The 22,136-nt window shown below is 39.4% G+C and overlaps 1 protein-coding gene across 25 annotated transcripts in view; it reads right to left on the bottom strand.

Moving 5' to 3' along the window:
* Positions 1-790: 790 nt before the first annotated feature.
* Positions 791-22,136, bottom strand: part of ZMYM1 (zinc finger MYM-type containing 1) — a 34,816-nt gene continuing 13,470 nt past the window's right edge. For 8 of the 25 annotated variants that reach the window (XM_054259120.2, XM_078331162.1, XM_054259118.2 and 5 more), the window contains 6 exons: positions 12,838-13,012; positions 12,538-12,750; positions 7,512-7,665; positions 5,406-5,543; positions 5,202-5,239; positions 791-4,423 (listed from right to left, as the gene is read on the bottom strand). In XM_054259120.2, coding sequence (XP_054115095.1) covers positions 2,117-4,423; positions 5,202-5,239; positions 5,406-5,543; positions 7,512-7,665; positions 12,538-12,750; positions 12,838-13,012 — 3,025 coding nt within the window. In that variant the 3' untranslated portion in view covers positions 791-2,116. Of the gene's footprint in view, positions 4,424-5,201; positions 5,240-5,405; positions 5,544-7,511; positions 7,666-12,537; positions 12,751-12,837; positions 13,013-19,170; positions 19,268-22,136 lie in introns of all 25 variants that reach the window. The other 17 variants (XM_078331166.1, XM_078331167.1, XM_078331164.1 and 14 more) reach the window with 3 other exon arrangements.

Below are 22,136 nucleotides of genomic sequence, written 5' to 3'. Positions count from 1 at the left end.
GGCTACAGGTGTGCGCCACCATGCCCAGCTAATTTTTGTATTTTTAGTAGAGACGGGGTTTCACCGTGTTGACCAGGATGGTCTTGATATCTTGACCTCATGATCCACCCACCTCGGCCTCCCAAAGTGCTGGGATTATAGGTGTGAGCCATTGCGTCCGGCCTATTTTTTCTAGAGACTGATTCTTCCACTGTCACCCAGGCTGGAAGTTCAGTGCTATGATTATAGCTCACTGTAATAACCTCAAACTCCTAGGCTCAAGTGATCCTCCCAGCTCGGCCTGCCAAGTAGCTAGGACTACAAGTACATGCCACCATGCCAAGTTTTTTTCGTGTTTGTTTTTTGGTAGAGACAGGGTCTCACTATATTGCTCAGGCTGGTCTAGAACTCCTAGCCTCAAGCCTCAAGTGATTTTTCCAGCCTCAGCTTCCCAAAGCATGGGGATTACAGGCGTGAACCACCATGCTGGCCTAATTGATATTTATAGACTACTCCACCGAACAGCAGAACACACATTATTTTTAAGGGCAGATGAAAAATTAATTAAGATACACCCTAGCCTAGGCTATAAAGTACGTCTTGGTGATAAACATAATTTTTTTTTTCCACTCAGCGAGGCTAGTTTACTTCATGCAGGAAGGGTATAACTCCCTCACAGTCTTGGCATGAACAAAAAAGACAGACATAAAGTAACCTAATTTGTCATCCAGCTGAAATGTGTAAACCAAAAACACAGCATTGATTTTAATGTTTAAACAGGACAGTTTACAAAAAAGTAAATACATATGGCTCAAACAAAGATATCCAACTTTATTTTTGTTTATTTTAAAGAGATAAGGTCTCACTCTGTTGCCTAGGCTCTGGAGCATAGTGGTGAGATTGTGGCTCATGCAGCCTTCAATTTCTGGGCTTCAGCAATCCTCTCGCCTCAGCCTCCCAAGTAGCTGGGACTTCAGGTATGCACCACCACACCTTGCTAATTAAAAAAAAACTGTAGTGATGGGGTCTTAATATGTTGCCAGTCTGATCTTGAACTCGTGGCCTCAAGTGACCTTCCTTTCTGTGTAGGCCCTCAAAGAGCTGAGATTTAAAGTGCGAGCCACCACCATCAGTCCCCAACCTTATTCTTAAGTGAATATAAAAAATACCACTGGGATTAAAATGCCCTTTTTAAACTAACAGATTGGGAAAGATCAAAACATTTGATAACACTGATAAAGATTTAATAGGCACTCTCATGCATTGTGGGTGGGGCTGCAAACTGGCACAATCCTTATAGATGGCAACTTGCCAATATCTATCAAAAGTAAAAATGCACATATCTTGACCCAGTAATTCTAATGTTAGATTTCCAGCATACAGTAACTTACTCATGGTGCAATATGACCCACATACAAGGTTATAAAATAAATCATTATTTATTTATTTATTTATTTTTTTTTGAGATGGAGTTTCGCTCATTACCCAGGCTGTAATGCAATGGCGCGATCTCGGCTCACCGCAACCTCCGCCTCCTGGGTTCAGGCAATTCTCCTACCTCAGCCTCCTGAGTAGCTGGGATTACAGGCACACGCCACCACGCCCAGCTAATTTTTTGTATTTTTAGTAGAGACGGGGTTTCACCTCATTGACCGGGATGGTCTCGATCGCTTGACCTTGTGATCCACCCGTCTTGGCCTCCCAGAGTGCTGGGATTACAGGCTTGAGCCACCGCGCCCGGCCTATGAATCATTATTTATAATAGCAAAGGTTAGAAAAAAAAATGTCAGTAGGGACTACTCAAATATACTATGGTAGGCCCTACATTTTTCATACAAAATCTGCAGTTATAGACAAAGAATCAAAAAACTCTTCATGTAATGACATGAGACAATCTCAAAAATGTTACATGGAAAAGACATGCTGAAGAACAGTGTACACTATATAATACCACTTAGGAAAAATATCTCTAGAGGGATATTTAGGGAACAGATAACACTTTTCAGGAAGAGAAAATGAGTTCTAAAGGAGGGAAGGCGACTTCACTGTATATTGTTCTATGGTTTTTGAATTTTGAACAATTTTGAAATAAAAACATTCCAACAGAAATACAAGTCTAAGTTCAAATGAGCAAGTGTTATATTTCTTTCATCTGACTGATAAACTTTTCCACAATTTCATCGAGTTTTTCAGGCTCCATTAGTTTATTTACCAATTCCTGCTCAACAGCCATTAGGGCTGGGCCAGTAAGCTTCTCTTGTCCCATGGTATTACATAAATATGTTTTGAGACGAGGCAGGGTAGAAAATGAGTTTTCAGTACTTGCTGAAGTAATTGGCCAAGACAAAGCAATATATAATAGCTTTGAGAGGCAAGGAATATTATTGTGAAGACCATGCTGAATAAACAAATAGCCAAGACTGATGAAGTTTATGCAATTATTATCTATGACAAAGTTGAGTTTTGCATAATGTCGATAAAATCTAAGTTCTGGGATAATGTCCTCATCAAGTTTATAAAATTCCTGAATATGTTTTGCTGTTGTTTCATTTAATGGTTCATTCCATTTAAATAAGAGTTCTGAAATTTGCTTTATTTTGCAATAATCAAACTCTGAAAAACATAATTTTAAATTTTGTAATACAGTATCTAATCCTTGGTAATAGATATTAATTTTATATTGTTCTTCTGTTGAAGTAGGAAAAAACATATTATCTGAATTGCCAAGATCTACTGATTTCTGAATTTTTCTTCTTTTCTGAAGAGAAGGTTTTTCAACTTTAAAACCTTTACACGTTATTTTTTGACATATCTCCTCTGCTCCATCCCAGATTGTTTTAAAATATACATCATTTCTTTCAGATGATAAACATTCCAAAATTGCTTCTATTTTTGAAGACAAAGAAAAAATGTCTATGGTTTTATTTTGAAGCTCTTTGGAAAGAATTCCTGTAACACTTAGCACTCGATACAGAAATTTCAAACAAAAGACAAATTCAAATTTGGAAACCAATGTCAGCAAATCACTCAATTCATCAGCGAAACTTGTATTTGAAGAATGGCTTGCTATAACTTCCAATGTTTCAATAATCTCCGGAAGACCGTCAATCACAGATAGTAATATACGATCATGGACTGTCCAACATGATTGTGATATATGTTTCTTGCATGTTTTGTTTTGACTTAGCCTACAAATGTTTCGAAAATTTGCCAACATTTCCCCAGACATACGAATAGTGTTGAACAAAGAACTGAGAGTTTTTAGAGCACTTCGGAGTTCTTTTACTTCTTTACAAAACCTAATTATTGCTAAATCCAAAAAGTGGGCATAACAGTGTATGTATAAAGCTCTTGGTTCTCCTTTCTTGAATTCTGCTGCAATTTTATTAAATTTTATCCTCAAATTAGTGGTGCTATCATAGGCCTGGCCATGTATTTTATCCATATCAACCCCAATTTGCTGCAGATAAGTTATGATAGTCCTATATAAATGGGTCCCAGTTATCTCCTCAGCATCAACAAAACCTAAGAATCTTTCCTTAATTAAGATAGCGTTTGATGATTTTTGCGGGTATCTTACACAAATTGACAGCTGTTCTTTCATGGCACTATTGGTTGTCTCATCACATATTATTGAAAACGCTGGGGAGTCATTGATCTCATTCACAATATCCTGCAACATTTCAGTCTTTATTATTTCAATAATATCGCTTTGAATTTGTGTGCTATTATAGAAGTCAACTTGTGAATTCATAAGTCGAAATATTTCTTCTCCTTTATCTTTTGCTCTGATTTCTAACAATTCTAAAAAATTGCCTTTATTCACAGATGAAATAGACAGGTCATTTCCTCTTAAGGGTAAACACTGCTTTCCAAGAAATAAAATATTTTCAATTATAAGCTTTAGGTACTTTTTATTTCCCTCAATCTGTTTCGAATGAATAGATAAATCACCACTGATAGCTCCATCACAAAACTGGTATTCTCTCCAAAATTCCAATGACTTCAAATGCATTTCACTTTTTTCATGCTTTCTGAATTTTTCCAGAGTTTTTTTCCAATTTGAAGTTCCGTGGGTTGCAAATGACTCTCTTTCACAGCTAAAATATTTTTGGCAGAACAACTGGCATGAATAACAGAATGTCACATCTTTTTTACTGTTTTCCAAACACTGAAAATCTGCACAAGATTTTTTAATACTTCGTGATTTACCTTTAACTTTCTGTACTTTGGATGTACATTTTGGGTTACATGGTTCATCACTTATTTTCATAGATTTCATATTACATGCAGGATCCTGGTTTGACACTTTATCTTTTTGTACTTCTACACTGGAACCAATTGCATGTTGACTGAATACTGATGAAGATGGTGAGAGACTTGGCTGTTCCATACTATTACTAGCAGTACCACTACTGGATTTACTAGGTGAACTCTTAGAAAGCTTTGGGAGAAAATGAGCAAAGAACACTTGTTATAACAGTTTTCAAAAATAAATTAAAATACCAAATATATTTACTCTAATTACACAGTAAAATAAATGACCGAGTTATAGTATGAGCTCCACTAGAAGGAAACATGAATAATGATGTATAACTTATTTATTTGCAATCTAGATTCAGAATTAAATGTCTGAAGGACCTTTTGGTATGTAATTGTCATAATTATATACAAAATAAATTTTTATCGCTCAGATGACTCAAATGGCTTAGTAATTTTTTTTTCTTTTCTTTTTTTCCTTTGCATTGGAAGTAATTTTTTAAAAGAAGAACCCAGAGTAAAAAAATAACTTCTGTTTAAACAATTTACACACACACACACACACACACGAGCACATGCACACTATATATGTATATATATAAAATCTGGGCTGGGTGTGGTGGCTTACACCTGTAATCCCAGCACTTTGGGAGGCCAAGACGGGTGGACCACCTGAAGTCAGCAGTTCAAGACCAGCCTGACTGACCCACATAGGGAACCCCATCTCTACTAAAAATACAAAAAGTAGCCGGGCCTGATGGCAGGAGCCTGTAATCCCAGCTACTAGGGAGGCTGAGGCAGGAGAATTACTTGAACCTGGGAGGCGGAGGTTGCAGTAAGCCAAGATTGCATCACTGCACTCCGGCCTGGGTGGCAGAGCAAGACTCCACCTCAAAAACAAAAAAAAAATCCGCTTATTAAAAAAAGACCATGGTAAAAAAGAAAGTTAAAATAAAACTTACATCCACAATGACATCTGCTGTTACTGAAGAAACTGTATCTGTTAAAATAGAGCATAAATTCAAGATATTATACTATATCCTATAAAATAGCATCATAAACTGTAATTGCTCATTTCATACAAGAAAAAGAAAATTTAGCATATAGAGATTTATCAAGTGTGACAAAACAATATTTATGTCAAATATCTTAACATCAACTTTTACCTTGTAAGACATCATTGTTCATGATGGGCAAGGTAACATGAGTGTCTGCCAATGACACTATATTGCTTATAACCGGAGTTGTATCTTTCTTTGGAGAAAGAAGCTCTGTTGAAGTATCATGTGCCATGGAAACATTTACTGACAAAAACAAAAACAAAAAGATTTCTTAAAAAGTAGGAAAAAAAAAAATTCAATCAATCAGATAGTACTGTTTAATAACGCTATTTCAAGAAATAATGCAGGCATTTAACAGCATAAGAAATTGGTAGGTGCTGAAGTAATTTTTATTAGGGCTTAGGAATAGCCAGGTTCTTTAGTATCATATTTATAATTACAATACTACACTGGAAATTTACACTGCTCGAACATTTTATGTCTTAACCTTTGTGCACAATTTCCTAGCCCTTTTAAACAATTTGTTTAAAATTATGAGCAAATTTTTACTGTCATATTACTCATGAAGAAAAGAGATTCCTATAGAATCTCCTAATGGGCATCAATTTCAAACTCTTCCAGGATTCATAAACCTCAGCATCAATGGAGCGCTAGGCTGGTGTCCAAGCTACTATTGCAGACATTTCTGTAACAAGCCAGTTTGCATGATTTACAAATCCCAGAGGCATCATTCAATCTATGGTCTACGTAAATAGCACCACTAGTCCTACATGAGGCTTTCTGATGGAATACTTAGTTGGCTGGATTATTTGTGCTTTTTTATTAGTGAGTCTTAAAGCATTTACAATTACCTCTATTTCACGTTTAAAAAAAAAAAAAAAGTAGCCAGGTGCAGTGGCTCAAGCCTGTAATCCCAGCACTTTAGGAGGCCAAGGCGGGTGGATCACAAGGTCAAGAGATCGAGACCATCTTGGTCAACAAACCCCGTCTCTACTAAAAATACAAAAATTAGCTGGGCACGGTGGTGCGTGCCTGTAATCCCAGCTACTCAGGAGGCTGAGGCAGAACTGCCTGAACCCAGGAGGCGGAGGTTGCGGTGAGCCGAGATCGTGCCATTGCACTCCAGCCTGGGTAACAAGAGCAAAACTCCATCTCAAAAAACTAATGAAAATTCTTGTTTTTACAAAGCAGGGCTAAGTAAAACATTCTATGTCTTAATAGAAGCAGTCTTGTAAATATATTAATTAAACTCTATGTTGACCGAGTGCCTCCTATGTACCATGTTCTGCAATAGGTACGCTCTCTCTTTCCATTTATATATGTATATACTTTTTTTCTTTTTGAGACGAGTCTCACTCTGTAGCTCAGGCTGGAATGCAGTGGCCAAGGCTTGGCTCACTGCAGCTTCCACCTTCCAGTTTCAAGTGATTCTCCTGCCTCAGCCTACTGAGTAGCTGGGATTACAGGAATGTGCCACCATGCCCAGCTAATATTTGTATTTTTAGTAGGGACGGGGTTTCACCATATTGGCCGGGCTGGTCGTGAACTCCTGACCTCATGATCCGCTCACGTTGGCCTCCCAAAGTGCTCGGGATTAAAGGCGTGAACCACTATGCCCAGCTGATGCGCATATATATTGATGTAAACGTATGTATGTTCATTTACTAAAGAATCCAAATAATCTAAAGACACGTATATTTAAATTTTTATTTTATTATTATTATTATTTTTGAGACAGAGTCTCCCTCTGTTGCCCAAACTGGAGTCCAATCGTGTGATCTCGGCTCACTACAACCTCCACCACCCAGGTTCAAGTGATTCTCCTTCCTCAGCCCCCTAAGTAGCTGGGATTACAGGCACCCACCACCACACCCACAGAATATTTTGTATTTTTAGTAGGGAATGGTTTCGCTATGTTGGCCAGGCTGGTCTTGAACTCCTGACCTCATGGATCCACCTGCCTTGGCCTTCCAAAGTGCTGAGATTATAGGCGTGAGCCAGTGTGCCAGGTTTACAAATAATATTAAATCTTGGGTGGTTAAGTAGCCTTACTTTTATACAAAAATACTGAAGAATAGTTCTTTGCAGCAAGTTTAGATTGTTTTGACTTTAAAAGTCAGTTTAAGTTGAAAATTAATCAAGGTTATAAATTAAAGCAAAATATTATTATTAATAATCACTAAACCCATGAAATTGCTAAACAAACATTACCTGAAGAAGATTCCATCTTAGCTTTACTGTATGCAGAGAAACAATTAATAGAGCAGAAAAGCGCTGTCTTCCCCAAATCACTGGTAGTCTCAATCATTTCATCTGAGGGCTTCAATGGTTTGCAAGGAACAGATGTAAGTGGTTTGGCAGCTTTCTGTGTAGAGATTAAAAGAATATTCATATTCCTGATATATGACATATGCTGTTAACAAACAAGAACTTATCTATTACCACTGCTTTTAGTTGAAATATTAAAAAGAACAGGCCAGGCGGGGTGGTTCATGCCTGTAATCCCAGCACTTTGGGAATCTGAGGCGGATAGATTACTTGGGGTCAGGAGTTCAAGACCAGCCTGGCCATATGGTGAAACCCCACCTACTAAATATACAAAAATTAGCTGGGGGTGGTGGTAGACACCTGTAATCCCAGCTACTTGGGAGGCTGAGGCATGCAGATCACTTGAACCCGAGAGGTGGAGGTTGCAGTGAGCTGATAACATGACACCACACTCCAGCCTGGGTGACAGAGTGAGACTTTGTCTCAAATTAAAAATAAAAAATGAAAACAATAACAATGAAGCCAGTTTTTACATTTTCTTAAAAAAGATATTACAGATTACAATAATTAAAATAAAGAATATTGGCAAATTTGAAAATGATTTTATTAGCTATATTTAACAGCAATAATACCTATGAAAGCAATAGGGCCAGGCTCAATCTAGCACTTTGGGAGGCTGAGGCGGGCAGATCACCTGAGGTTAAGAGTTTGAGACCAGCCTGGCCAACATGGTGAAACCCATCTACTAAAAATACAAAAAATTAGCTGCAGGTGGTGGTGAGCGCCTGTAATCCCAGCTACTTGGAGGCTGAGGCAGGAGAATCACTTGAACCTGGGTAGTGGAGGTTGCAGTGAGCCAAGATCACGCCACAGTACTCCAGCCTGAGTGAAACTCCATTTCAAGAAAAAAATATAAAATGAAATAAAGCAATAGAAAAAGTGGTCACAAAAGAAGTTCATCATATCAGGCAGTCAAAGCCTACTGGATAAACAAAGGCCTTATTAATTACAGGTGTGTCCTCAATCGTAGCTTGGGAATTAACTTTGGAAAATGTCTACCGACGCTGAGGAGTAGCCAGGAAGGAGTGCTTAACATACCTTACAAGTTACTGTGGGAATTACTGTTTTTCTAGGCTAACTTCATCGTAAAAATTATTTTGAGTTCAGTAAGTAGTAACTGTGTCAAAGAAAGGATATAAACTTTGCGAAAGGCAGGCATTACTGCAAAGATTATGTTTATCATCTATTCTTTCTAGTCAAACAGGACCCAACACTCCTGGATTTAAGAACATATCAGAGCCTGGGCACAGTGGCTCACAGCTATAATCTCAACTTTCAGAGGCTGAGGCAGGAGGATCACTTGAACCCAGGAGTTTCAGACCAGACTGCTAAAGTAGTAAGACCTCATCTCTTAAATATAAATAAATAAATAAAAATAAAAAATTAGCCTAGTGTGGTGGGATGTGCCTGTAGTCCCAGCTACTTGCGAGGCTGAGGTGGGGAGGATCACTTGAGCCCAAGAAGACAGAGGTTTCAGTGAGCCAAGATCATGCCACTGCACTCCAGCCTGGGTGACGGAGTAAGACTCTATCTCAAAAAAAGAAAGAAAAAAGAATAATCAGGTTGGGTGTGGTGGCTCTTGCCTACAATCCCAGCACTTTGAGAAGCTGAGGCAGGAAGATCACTTGAGCCCAGGAGTTCGAGACCAGCCTGGGCAACAAAGTGAGACCCATCTCTACAAAAAACACAAACATAGGCTGGACGCAGTGCCTCACGCCTGTTATCCCAGCACACTGGGAGGCCAACGCGGGTGGATCACAAGGTCAAAAGATCGAGACCATCCTGGTCAACATGGTGAAACCCCGCCTCTACTAAAACTACAAAAAATTAGCTGGGCATAGTGGCACATGCCTGTAATCCCAGCTACTCAGGAGGCTGAGGCAGGAGAATTGCCTGAACCCAGGAGGCGGAGGTTGCGGTGAGCCGAGGCCATTGCACTCCAGTTTGGGTAACAAGAGCGAAACTCCGTCTCAAAAAAAAAAAAAAAAAAAAACCACAAACATAAACCAGGTGTAGTAGCACATGCCTGTGGTCCCAGCTACATGGGAGGCTGAGGCAGAAGGATTGCCTGAACACCTGAGGTTGGGCCTCCAGTGAGTTGTGCTCACCAGTGCACTCTAGCCTCCAGTCTAGACTCAGTCTAAAAAAATAAATCACCAATGGTAATGATAGAATAAAACTCCTTTTGGAGATACAAAGTACAAAGACAGGCTGGGTGTGGTGGCTCATGCCTGTAATCCCAGCACTTTGGGAGGCCGAGGCAGCCAGATTACCTGAGGTCTAGCGTTCAAGACCAGCCTGGCCATCATGGTGAAACCCCGTCTCTACAAAAATACAAACTTAGCCAGGCGTGGTGATGTGCTCCTGTAATCCCAGCTCCTCGGGAGGCTGAGGCGGAAAAATAGCTGGAACCTGGGAGGCGGAGGTTGCAGTGGGCCAAGATCGTGCAACTGCACTCCAGCCTGGGCAACAGAGCAAGACTTTGTCTCAAAAACAACAACAACAAAGTCCAAAGACAAAAAACTACATATATGTTCTATTTTTCTGTGAGAGAACAGGATATTGCCAAAGGTACAATGAAACAAATTTCTATTTTTATCCTTTATTAATATGAAAAACTTTTATATTTTGAGAAATCTTAAAAATTCACTAATCTTTAACATTAAGCAACAATAGTGGCATAATATTTATTTATTTATTTTTGAGACAGAGTCTTGCTTTGTTGTCTAGGCTGGAGTGCAGTGGTGCAATCTTGGCTTATTGCAACCGTTACCTCTGGGGTTCAAGCAATTCTCATATCTCAGCCTCCTGAGTAGCTGGAATTACAGGCATATGCCACCATGCCCGGCTAATTTTTGTATTTTTAGTAGAGAAGGGGTTTCATCATGTTGGCCAGGTTGGTCTTGAACTCCTGACCTCAAGTGATCCTCCTGTTTGGCCTCCCAAAGTGCTGGAATTAGAGGTGTGGGCCACCGGGCCTGGCCCAATAGTGGTATAATTTAAAATTAAGTTAGTTTATTATTCATAAGAAAAGGCTAACAATACACTCTATTAACATGTGGTCAAAATAATTACATCTAATAATCTACTTTTTAAAAATTAAAAGCTACCCCCTTTTTAGATTCACATATTTGGACATTTTTCTAATTCTGGATTATAGTTCACTAACATTATAGATTTACTCTGTTATCACTATCACATGGTGTCTTACATTTAGATGCAAGGGCAAAGTATTAGGCTGTACTTGTTAACTAGCTGGTTTACCCAAATCAGTCCTGTCCCTTCATATAAGCTGAACAACTAGGTACTCAATACAAGCTCTTAAAAACAGAACAAGGCCTATTTATTGTCACTAATAAATAAATTTTACAAAGGAATATTATTTCCTGCCTTTGGGAGAAGTCTGTGCTTTCCGTTTTCCCATTTCTGGTCTTAAGGCAGAATATTCTCAAGATGGGGCATTCTGCCATAGAAAAGATGTGGGTCACATATGATCTATTTGAATTATGGCTTGTTTTGACTCTCATCTTCAACTGCTTTTTCTTTTTTTTTTTCTTCTTGAGACAGAGTTTCACTTTGTTGCCCAGGGTGGAGTATAATGGTGCCATCTTGGTTCACTGCAGCCTCCACCTCCTGGGTTCAAGCGACTCACCTGCCTCAGACTCCCGAGTAGTTGGGATTACAGACGCCTGCCACCACACCTGGCTAATTTTGTATTCTTAGTAGAGACAGGGTTTTGCCAATGTTGGCCAGGCTGGTCTGCAACTCCTGACCTCATGTGATCCGCCTGCCTTGGCCTTCTGAAGTGCTGGGACAAATAATCCAAATCTCATTGGATTATTTCCTCCTATGACTGATTCAGAAAAAGCATGTGATATTCTTTTTTATTTTTTAGAGACGGGTTCTTTCTATGTTTCCCAGGCTGGTCCTTAACTCCTGGCTCAACTGAACCTCCCACCTTGGTCTCCCAAAGTGCTAGGATAACAGGTGTAAGCCACCATGCCAAGACACATGTGACCTTCTTGATTCGTTTTTGCATTGTTTAGTATAAGAGTTAAACACATGGAATTAAAAACAAAAACATGGCTAGGCTCACACCTGTAATCCCAGCACCTTAGGAGACGAAGGCAGAATCAGCTGAGTTTGGGAGTTTTAAGATAAGCTTGGACAACACAGTAAGAGCTTGTCTCTATAAAAAATTTAAAAACTAACCAGGTGTTGTGGCATGTGCCCGTAGTCCCAGCTACTCGGGATGCTGATGTTGGAGTATCACTTGAGCTAAAGAGATCAAGGCTACAGTAAGCCATGACTGCCACTGCACTCCCGGCTGGCTGACAGAGCAAGACCTTGTCACACACACACACAAAAAAAAAAAAAGAAAAAAAAGCTGGGCACGGTGGCTCACGTCTGTAATCCCAGCTCCTCAGGAGGCTGAGGCAGGAGAATCACTTGAACCCAGGAGGCAGAGGTTGCAGGCAGCCAAGATTGTGCCACTGCACTCCAACTTGGGCAAGAGAGTGAGACTCCGTCTTAAAAAATAAATAAATTAAAAACAAAACAAAAATACTTTTATGTTTGGGTTTTATTGACCAGTAGACTATTGTTTTTGCTATACTTATTTGTAGTTTATACAACCTGCTTGCCCTCTCCTTAAGGTAAGATTATCAATCTGAGATTATTTAGGAAAATCTCCATATAACATTTATAATGAATTCTTTTTTTAAATCACACCCTGCCCCATCAGGAATTCTTACGCAAGAGGAAACTGTCAAAAGTCTTCTATTTCATCTTCATCAACTTACCAACTGACATTATTCCAAAGGGTACCAAAAACTACTTCCCACATTTTCCTAGAGTGGAACCATTCATAGGGCAGTTAATAGAAGAAACAATAGGTCTTTATTCATACCTGCTTATATGCTGTAATACTCTTTGAACTATTAAAGTAATGAGACTGTCCTTCTACCTGAAGTATGTGGGACAGACTAGAGCTGGTGTAACAGTAGGCACCACAGTTCTCACAGCAGTTCATGATGAAGTTGTTAGCAGAGTGAAACTTTGAAAGGCAGGCATTACCGCAAAGATTATGATTCACATTCTGGTATTTTACTTCATACTGAATCTAGGATTTAATAAAAAGATTCAGTAAAAACTCTGATATTTAAGCAGAATCATCAGAACCCCTTCAAAAGTTATAATTGCAACTTACAGTAGCAGTCTTCTGGCACATGCTGCACTTGGTCAAAATGCTATTAGTACATATGATAACAAATGGTTTCCTTTTTTCTTCATATGATGAAAGACAAGATAGGCTGCAAAAAGTTTTGCAAGAGGCAGCATCTTCCAGCTGGACACTGATCACATCCTTTGGATTTAAAATGTCTCTAAGAATAAATATCAAGGACACCATTAAGCAGTTTAAATTATAACTTCTTTATCTTTATAAACAAAATGACCTCTCAAAATAGAGTAAGAACATTAGCCTTGAAATGAGAAAACCTGAATTGGTATCCAGTTCTCTCACATTTATACTCCCTAAGTGTTAATTTTCTCATCTATACCTCACAGATTATAAAGCACATCTGATAGTGCAGTTTTTTTGTTTTTGTTTGTTAAAGAGACAGGGTCTTGCTGTGTTGCCCAGGCTGGCCTCGAACTCTTGGGTTCAAGAGATTCTCCTGTCTTAGCCTCCCGAGTAGCTAGGATTACAGGTACGGAATCCCACCATGCCTGACTTTGACAGTACAGTTTTGAAGACGAGCTAGCCTATATTAGGTAGTGCTAGTGAAAACCAAGTAATGATGAGAGATCACATATTCATATGAGCAACTCTGGAAAGCTACAGGACAGAGAATCTAAAGGTATGGTCTTCAAATCCTTGGGGGGGGTTCCCCAAGATCAAAACTATTTTCATAATAATGTTATTTGCCTTTTCACTGTGTTGATGTATGCAACATCACTTTGCAACTGATGTTGCAAAGCTAATGGCAGGACCCTGCAATCCCACTCTTTGGTATACACCCAAAAAACTGAAAATGGGCACTCAAGCACATGTACCTGTATATTCATAATAGCACTATTCACAGTAGTCAAAAGATAAAAAAAACAGCCCAAACGTTCATCAGTAAATGAATGACTGGATAAGCACATTGTGTTATATACATACAGTGGAATATTATTCATCTATTAACAAAAAGAATTGAGTATTGATACATAGTGCAACATGGACAAACCTTGAAAATATTATGCTAAGGCAAAGAACCAGACATAAAAAGTCACTGCACTATAGCCTGAGCAACAGGGTAATAATATCCAGTCTCAAAAAAGTCACATTTGATTCCATTTATATGAGATATTCAGAAGATATACATCTATAGATACAATGCATACTGGTGGTTGACAGGCACTGTGGGGAGAGGGAAATCGGGAGAAACTGCTTAATGTATAAGGTGTTTTACTTTGAAGTGACGGAAATGCTCTGGAACAAGAAAGAGGTGATAGTCACACAAATTATGAATATACTAAATGCCAATGAAATTTTTTTTTTAAATACTAATTTCACTTCAATGAATTTGGAAAAGAAAAAAGGCAATAATGTCTAAAACTGTCAGAGCCTTAGCAGAAATCAAGGCAGCGGCACCAAAATGTACTAAATTCATGTTATTCCCTGCTACACATTCACTGCTAAAAATAAAAAAAGTATCCGTTTCACTTAAGGATTAAGTACAATTAAAAAATATTCTGTCTTGGCCAAGTGGTAGGGCCAGAAAAAAGTAATTCTGTGTGACAAACTGGGACAAAGGCATAAAATATTTCTGGACACCAAAGGATGACGGTTGCCTCAAGGAAAAGCTCATATGGAAATGCTGAGTTATAATAAATTAGCCACTTTTTTCATGGAAAACATTTTTACTTCAAAGTACTGTAAATAGTTTACCATAAATAGTTTAAAGACAAACTATTATCCAGAAGTGGGTATCTGCTGATATTTTCTTGAAAATGAAAAAAATGAGACTGTCACTTCAAATAAAATGACTGATAGTATTTATCACTAACGATAAAATGTTGGCTTTCAAGTGATAATTAGAATTTTGGAAAACTTGTTTCTTCCAACTTCAACTTGATTGATTCCCAAAACTTAAAAACTTTTCTGAGATTAGTGGTGATTTGAGAAATACTACCTGATAAAATATGTCCACATTTGAAAGATCTGCAGTACTAAATGAACCAATATTTTCCAAATGACAATAGCATATCACAGAAATCATTCATGGGTAAAAGATCCATTCAAAGTACAAGACAGATTAACAAATTTTAACATTAAGAGTGCAAAAAGTTAACTGAGCCACATTGTACAAAATGTTTGATTCCACATTGCAACTAGCATTTAAGAAACTACCACTTGATTTTTGGTTGTAGTATCAAAGAACATCCACACTTATCTGAAAGGCTAAACACTCTCCCCTTCTCCAATCATGTATTTGTGAGGCCAGATTTTCTTCAAACAACATATTTTGCAATAAAGTGAAGGCAGAAGCAGATATAAAAATCCAGCTAGATGTAAAGTGATTTGCAAAAGTGTTAAAACAATGATACTATTACCAATCAATTTTTTAAAATATGGCCATTTTTCATTTAAAATGTCATTTAATTTTTGATATAGTTAATATTTATAGATCTAATCTACATAACTAAAGCTTTGGGTCTTCAATAAATTTTTATTTTTTTTGAGACAGAGTCTTGCTCTGTCGCCAGGCTGGACTACAGTGGCAGGATCTCAGTTCACTGCAACCTCCACCTCCTGGGTTCAAGCAATTCTAATGCTTCAGCCTCCCAAGTAGCTGGGATTAGAGGCATGTGCCACCATACCCAGCTGATTTTTGTATTATTAGTAGAAACAGGGTTTCACCATGTTGGCCAGGATGGATTCGAACTCGTGATCCACCTGCCTCAGCCTCCCAATGTGCTGGGATTACAGGCATGAGCCACCATGCCCGGCCAGGTCTTCAATAATTTTTAAGTGTTTAAGAAGTCCTCAGACCAGAAAGTTTGAGAACTGCCACTGTAGAAAATATCAATATACCTAGTAGCTGGGTGTGGTGGCTCATGCTTTTAATCCCAGAACTTTGGGATGCCAAGGTGGGCAGATCACCTGTCAGGAGTTTGAGACCAGCCTGGCTAACATGGTGAAACTGTCTCTACTAAAAATACAAAAATTAGCCGAGCATGGTAGTGGGTGTCTGTAATTCCAGCTACTCGGGAGGCTGAGGCAGTAAAATTGCTTGAACCTGGGAGGCAGAGGTTGTAGTGAGCTGAGGTCATCCACTGTACTCTAGCCTAGGAGACAGAGAGAGACACCAACTCAAAAAAAAAAAAAAAAAATCACTATAGCTGGTTACCTAGAATCCTCAGTATATCTATATCTGAGAATAGTTTTCAAGATGAACTAACCCTGAAATTAACATTAACACTTTAATATTTTCAGCTGGGCACAGTGGTTTATGCCTGTAATCCCAGCACCTGGGAGGCTGAGGTGGGCGGATCTTTTGAGGTCAGAAGTTCTAGACCAGCCTGGCCAATATGGCGAAACCCTGTCTCTACTAAAAACAAAAATCAGCTGGGTGTGGTGGCACGTGCTTATAGTAATTCCAGCTACTCCAGAGGCTAAGACATGAGAACTGCTTGAACCTGGGAGGTGGAAACTGCAGTGAGCCAAGATTGTGCTACTGCACTGCAGCCTGGATGACAGAGTAACACTCTGTCTCAAAAAGAAAAAAAAATTCAAAATTTAATCTATTATGAACTTTCCATATTTTAAATAGAACCAAAAATAACAGGCTTACTTCATTATTACATTTGTCATTTTAGTGATTTCAAATATAGCTCATCCACAGTGCTATCCTTATAGTTCATTTGATTAAAATTCTTCTAGAATTCACTGTGTACCAAGGAATGTTAGATATAAGGGATGATATTCTAGTCCTTAATGTCAAGACTCTAGTCACAATCTAACCAGGACAGTATCAATTACTAATGACTTTAATATTTGATGATCAATGTTTTGGGAGTTATGAACACAATGCTAAAAACACAGACCACAGAATTAATTTGGGGGGCGGACAGGTTTAAGAGGAGAGTTGAAGAATGGTGTGGGAACAGACAAAAGGTAAAAATATTTGAGGCATACCTTTCAGACAGAATGATAAGACATCAGCCAGGTGGGAAGGGAGGCAGAAGAAACTACATCAGCAGGCTCATGGAAGTCTGAAAATGCTTCCAAGTTTTCATTGCTATCAGCATGCTAGATTGCTGGCTTTAAAGAATCTACTAAAGCTTTATAAAAAATTTAAAAATTATCTGCAGGAGTTGGAAATAGAACAAAAACAAAAAAAATTAAAAAATGAATGTTGGCTGGGTATGGTGGCTCACACCTGTAATCCTAGCAATTTGGGAGGCCAAGGCACGTGGATCGCCTGAGGTCAGGAGTTTAAGACCAGCCTGGCCAACATGATGAAACCCTGTCTCTACTGAAAATACAAAATTAGCCGGGCCTGGTGGTAGGCGCCTGTAATCCCAACTACTCAGGAGGCTGAGGCAGAAGAATCACTTGAACCTGGGAGGTGGAGGTTGTAGTGAGCAGAGATCTGCCACTGCACTCCAGCTTGGGCGACAGAGTGAGACTCTACCTAAAAAAAAAAAAAAAAAAAAAAAAAAGTTTGCTGGGTACACTGGCTCAAACCCAGCACTGGGGGAGGAAAAGGCAGGAAGATCACTTGAGCCCAGGAGTTCAAGACCAGCCTGGACAAGGTAAAACCATCTCTACCAAAAAAAAAAAAAAAAAAAAAAAAAAAAAAAAAAACTGGCCAGGCAGCGTGGCATGTGCCTATAGTCCCAGATACTTGGGAGGGTAAAGGTGGGAGGATTGCTTAAACCCAGGTGGTCAAGGCTGCAGCAAGCCAAAATGGTGCCACTGCACTCCAGCCTGGTTGACAGAGACCTTGTCTCAAAAAAAGAAAAGCCAACAACTTAGGAACAACTTTCCTATAAATAAATCAAACATTAGTGCAGGGGCCTATTTTGGACTTTATTAATGCATTCAGGATTTCTAGTTGGTTCCAACTGAGAAACTAAAGAAATGACACTTCTTAAACACATAGTACCCAAGAACAAGTCACATTTTTTTTTTTTTTTTGAGACAGGGTCTCAATCTGTCACCCAGGCTGGAGTGCAGTCACACAATCTCAGCTCACTGCAACCTCTGCCTCCCAGGTTCAATTATCCTGCCTCAGCCACCAGAGTAGCTGGGATTCCAGGTGCGCACCACCACACCCGGTGAATTTTGTTATTTTTAGTAGAGGCAGTAATTCACCATGTTGGCTAGGCTGGTCTCCAACTCCTAAGTGATTCTCCTGCCTTGGCCACCCAAAGTGCTGAGATTACAGCTGTGAACCACCTCAACTGGCCCACAAGACACATCTTTCTAGTAAGATTTAATTGGGAGGCCAAGGCGGGTGGATCACGAGGTCAAGAGATCGAGACCATCCTGGTCAACATGGTGAAACCCCAACTCTACTAAAAATACAAAAAATTAGCTGGGCATGGTGGCGTGTGCCTGTAATCCCAGCTACTCGGGAGGCTGAGGCAGGAGAATTGCCTGAACACAGGAGGCGGAGGTTGCGGTGAGCCGAGATCGCGCCATTGCACTCCAGCCTGTGTAATGAGAGCGAAACTCCGTCTCAAAAACAAAAAACAAAAAACAAAGAAAACAGGTATTAAGTCATTCCTATAAAAGAAACCTCAAAAATAGCTAAAAATCAGGCAGGGTGCAGTGGCTTACCCCTGTAATCCTAGCACTTTGGGAGGACAAGGTAGGCAGATCACTTGAGGTCAGGAGCTGGAGACCAACCTGGCCATAAAGGCGAAACTGCATCTCTACTAAAAATTTAAAAATTAGCTGGGCACACGGCATGCACCTGTAATCCCAGCTATTCAGGAGGCTGAGGCAGGAGAACTGCTTGAACCCAGGAGGTGGAGGATACAGTGAGCCAAGATTGCACCACTGCATTCCAGCTTGGGCGACAAAGCGAGACTCCACCTCAAAACAAACAAACAAAAAAACTGAAAATCAGCAAAGTGGCTCAAACCTGTAATCCCAGCTGCTTGGGAGACCAAGGCGGGAAGATCACTTGGGCTCAAGAGTTTGAGACCAGCCTGGGCAACATAATGAGACTCTGTCTCTGAAAAAAAGAAATAAAACAAATAAATAACTGAAAATTATTTTGAAAGATAGCTTCACTAGAAGAAAACAAACCCCAGATGATTAGCTAAAATTTATATAAAAGGGTAATTAATGTGGAATTTTTAAGTTTTAAAAAAAGCACCTACTACTCTGAATCATGGATGGCCTTTCCCAGCCTAAAATTTACTACCATCTTTCTACCAACTACAAAATAATGTTTTATAAAAAAATTTTACTCTAAAGGAAGTAAAACTTATCTCAAATTTTTACTCATATTGGATTTCCATGCCTAAGAGAACTTACACACTAAATCTTTCCTGCTTCAGCCTTTTTCAATCTGTTTGGGACATCTGCTGAAGATGTGTAGTGAGTCTCTAAGGTCCCTTCCAGTTTTATGATTCTGCAGGGAGAGAAAGCAGACTGAAGAGAGTACCATATTGCCCATAGAAAGAAAGTAAAAAGACAGAAGACTAGTATAGTATTGAAGGGTTGAAAAGCAAAAGATAATAGTAAGTAAAGTTCCATGGAGTAACACCTGAAGCAAAAGATAACTGAAGCAGCAGCCAGAGGAGCTGAAGCAACGCATCAAAAGGGTTTATGAGTTTGTTAAGAGAATAATAATAGTTAACATTTACTGAGTTCTTATTACATGCTAGTATTATTCTGACCATTTAAATATACTATTTAATGCTCATAATTCTTTTGTACATTTATCAAAAACAGATATGACTGCTAAGTAGCAAGGAAGTTCTCAATACTGCTCCAACTTTGGCATGTATAGAAATCACATAGAGATAAATGCAGTTCTCAATCAGTAGGTCTGGGTGAGACCTGAGAAAGTGTATTTCTTTTTTCTTTTTTTTTTTTGAGACAGAGTCGCACTCTGTTGACTGGGCTGCAGTGCAGTGGCATGATCTCAGCTTACTGCAACCTCCGCCTCTCAGGTTCAAGCAATTATCTTGCCTCAGCCTCCAGAGTAGCTGGGACTACAAGTACATGCTACCATGTCTGGCTAATTTTTTGTATTTTAGTAGAGATGGGGTTTCACCATGTTGCCCAGGCTGGTTTCAAACTCCTGAGCTCAGGCAATCCACCCACCTTGGCCTCCGGGAAGTGCTAGGATTATGGCATTACAAGCGTGAGCCACCGCGCCCAGCCTGAGAAAGTACATTTCTAACAAATTCTTAGGTGATGCTCATCGAGCAACTCAGGGATGAAACTTGGAGTAGTAAAATATAACTAAAAGCAAGAACCAAAACTCAGATTATGGCAACCCGAGTCTAAAACAGGTATTACTTGAAAGGAATTTGTTAGATTTAGAAGCACTGTCATTGCCTGCCAATTTTCTTGTTCTGAACATCTAAAAGTTAGCATGCCCTAGGTACTAATGACCATAATTATATTGCCTTAGGACTCTCAAAGCCAAAAGGACACTGATTCTTCACAAATTCTCACAAAAATTTTTAAAACATTACATAGAGAGGCCAGGCGAGGCCTGTAATCCCAGCACTTTGGGAGGCCGAGGCAGGCAGATCACCTGAGGTCAGGAGTTCAAGATCAGCCTGGCCAACATGGTGAAATCCTGTCTCTACTAAAAATACAAAAAATTAGCCAGGAGTGATGGCGGGCACTTGTAATCCCAGCTACTCGAAAGGCTGAGGCAGGGGAATTGCTTTAACTTGGGAGGTGGAGGTTGCAGTGAGCCAAGATTGTGCCACTATACTCCAGCCTGGGAGACAGAACGAGATTCTGGCTCAAAAAACAACAACAATAAAAAATTACAAAGAAACACTAGGTTTATCTATGGCCATGAATTTTTCAAAAGAATCACTTCATTTACAAGAGAAATATTATCTACATCTTGGAAAATCTACAGTAACTGCCAACAGGATTAATTTTTTAGTAGATTGTTCCCTATACAGTTAAACAATAGAACAGGATGGATGTACAATAATCCCACTTACAGAGAATTTCAAATGAAAAGAGTAGGAAAATAAGTTTTAGAAGTTACGTTACATAAAGTTGAAGAGAAACAGGCCAGGTGAGGTGGCTCATGCCTGTAATCCCAGCACCTTGGGAGACTGAGGTAGGTGGATCACAAGGTCAGGAGTTCAAGACCAGTCTGGCCAAGATGGTGAAAAACCTATCTCTGCTAAAAATACAAAAATTAGTCTGTGAGGTGGCAGGCACCTGTAATCCCAGCTACTCAGGAGGCTGAGGCAGGAGAATCACTTGAACCCAGGAGGTGGAGGTTGAAGTGAGCAGAGATTGTGCCACCGCATTTAGGCCTGGGTGACAGAGATTCCATCTGGGGGGGAAAAAAAAAACCTCGAAGAGAAACAGAACTTTTCACATGTCAATTTCCACAAAAAAAAATATAGACATAAAAATATACCTATATATATTTTTATAGATATATAAATGTATATATATATTTATGCATATACAGATATATATATCTGTATATATTTTTTTTCCTGAAAAATCTATCAGAGGAACTAAAAAAGTAGAAAAAGCGGCCGGGTGCGGTGGCTCACACCTGTAATCCCAGCACTTTGGGAGGCTGAGGCAGGTGGATCACAAGGTCAAAAGATCGAGACCATCTTGGTCAACATGGTGAAACCCCATCTCTACTAAAAATACAAAAAATTAGCTGGGCATGATAGCACATGCCTGTAATCCCAGCTGCTCAGGAGGCTGAGGTAGGAGAATTGCCTGAACCCAGGAGGCAGAGGTTGCGGTGAGCCGAGATCACGCCATTGCACTCCAGCCTGGGTAACAAGAGCGAAACGTCGTCTCAAAAAAAAAAAGCAAAATTAGCCAGGTGTGGCAGTGCATGCCTGTAATCCCAGCTACTTGGGAGGCTGAGGCAGAAGAATCACTTGAACTCAGGAGGCGGAGGGTGTAGTGAAGAGATCATGCCATTGCACTCCAGCCTGGGCAACAAGAGCAAAACTTGGTCTCAAAAAATAGGAAAAAAAAAAGCTTCTTTCCACTAACCAAGACGACATGTCTAGGCAAAACCATTCAGGACACAGGTATAGGCAAGGACTTCATGACTAAAACACCAAAAGCATTGGCAACAAAAGCCAAAATAGACAAATGGGATCTAATTAAACTCCAGAGCTTCTGTACAGCAAAAGAAACAATCATTAGAGTGAACTAGCAACCAACAGAATGGGAAAAAATTTTTGCAATCTACCCATCTGACAAAGGGCTAATATCCAGAATCTACAAAGAACTAAAACAGATTTACAAGAAAAAAATCA

Source organism: Callithrix jacchus, chromosome 7 (assembly GCF_049354715.1).
Source record: "Callithrix jacchus isolate 240 chromosome 7, calJac240_pri, whole genome shotgun sequence".
NCBI classification, from domain to species: domain Eukaryota; kingdom Metazoa; phylum Chordata; class Mammalia; order Primates; family Cebidae; genus Callithrix; species Callithrix jacchus.
The sequence above is the reverse complement of the archived record's forward strand: the minus strand, read 5'-3'. Positions and strand labels throughout refer to the sequence as shown.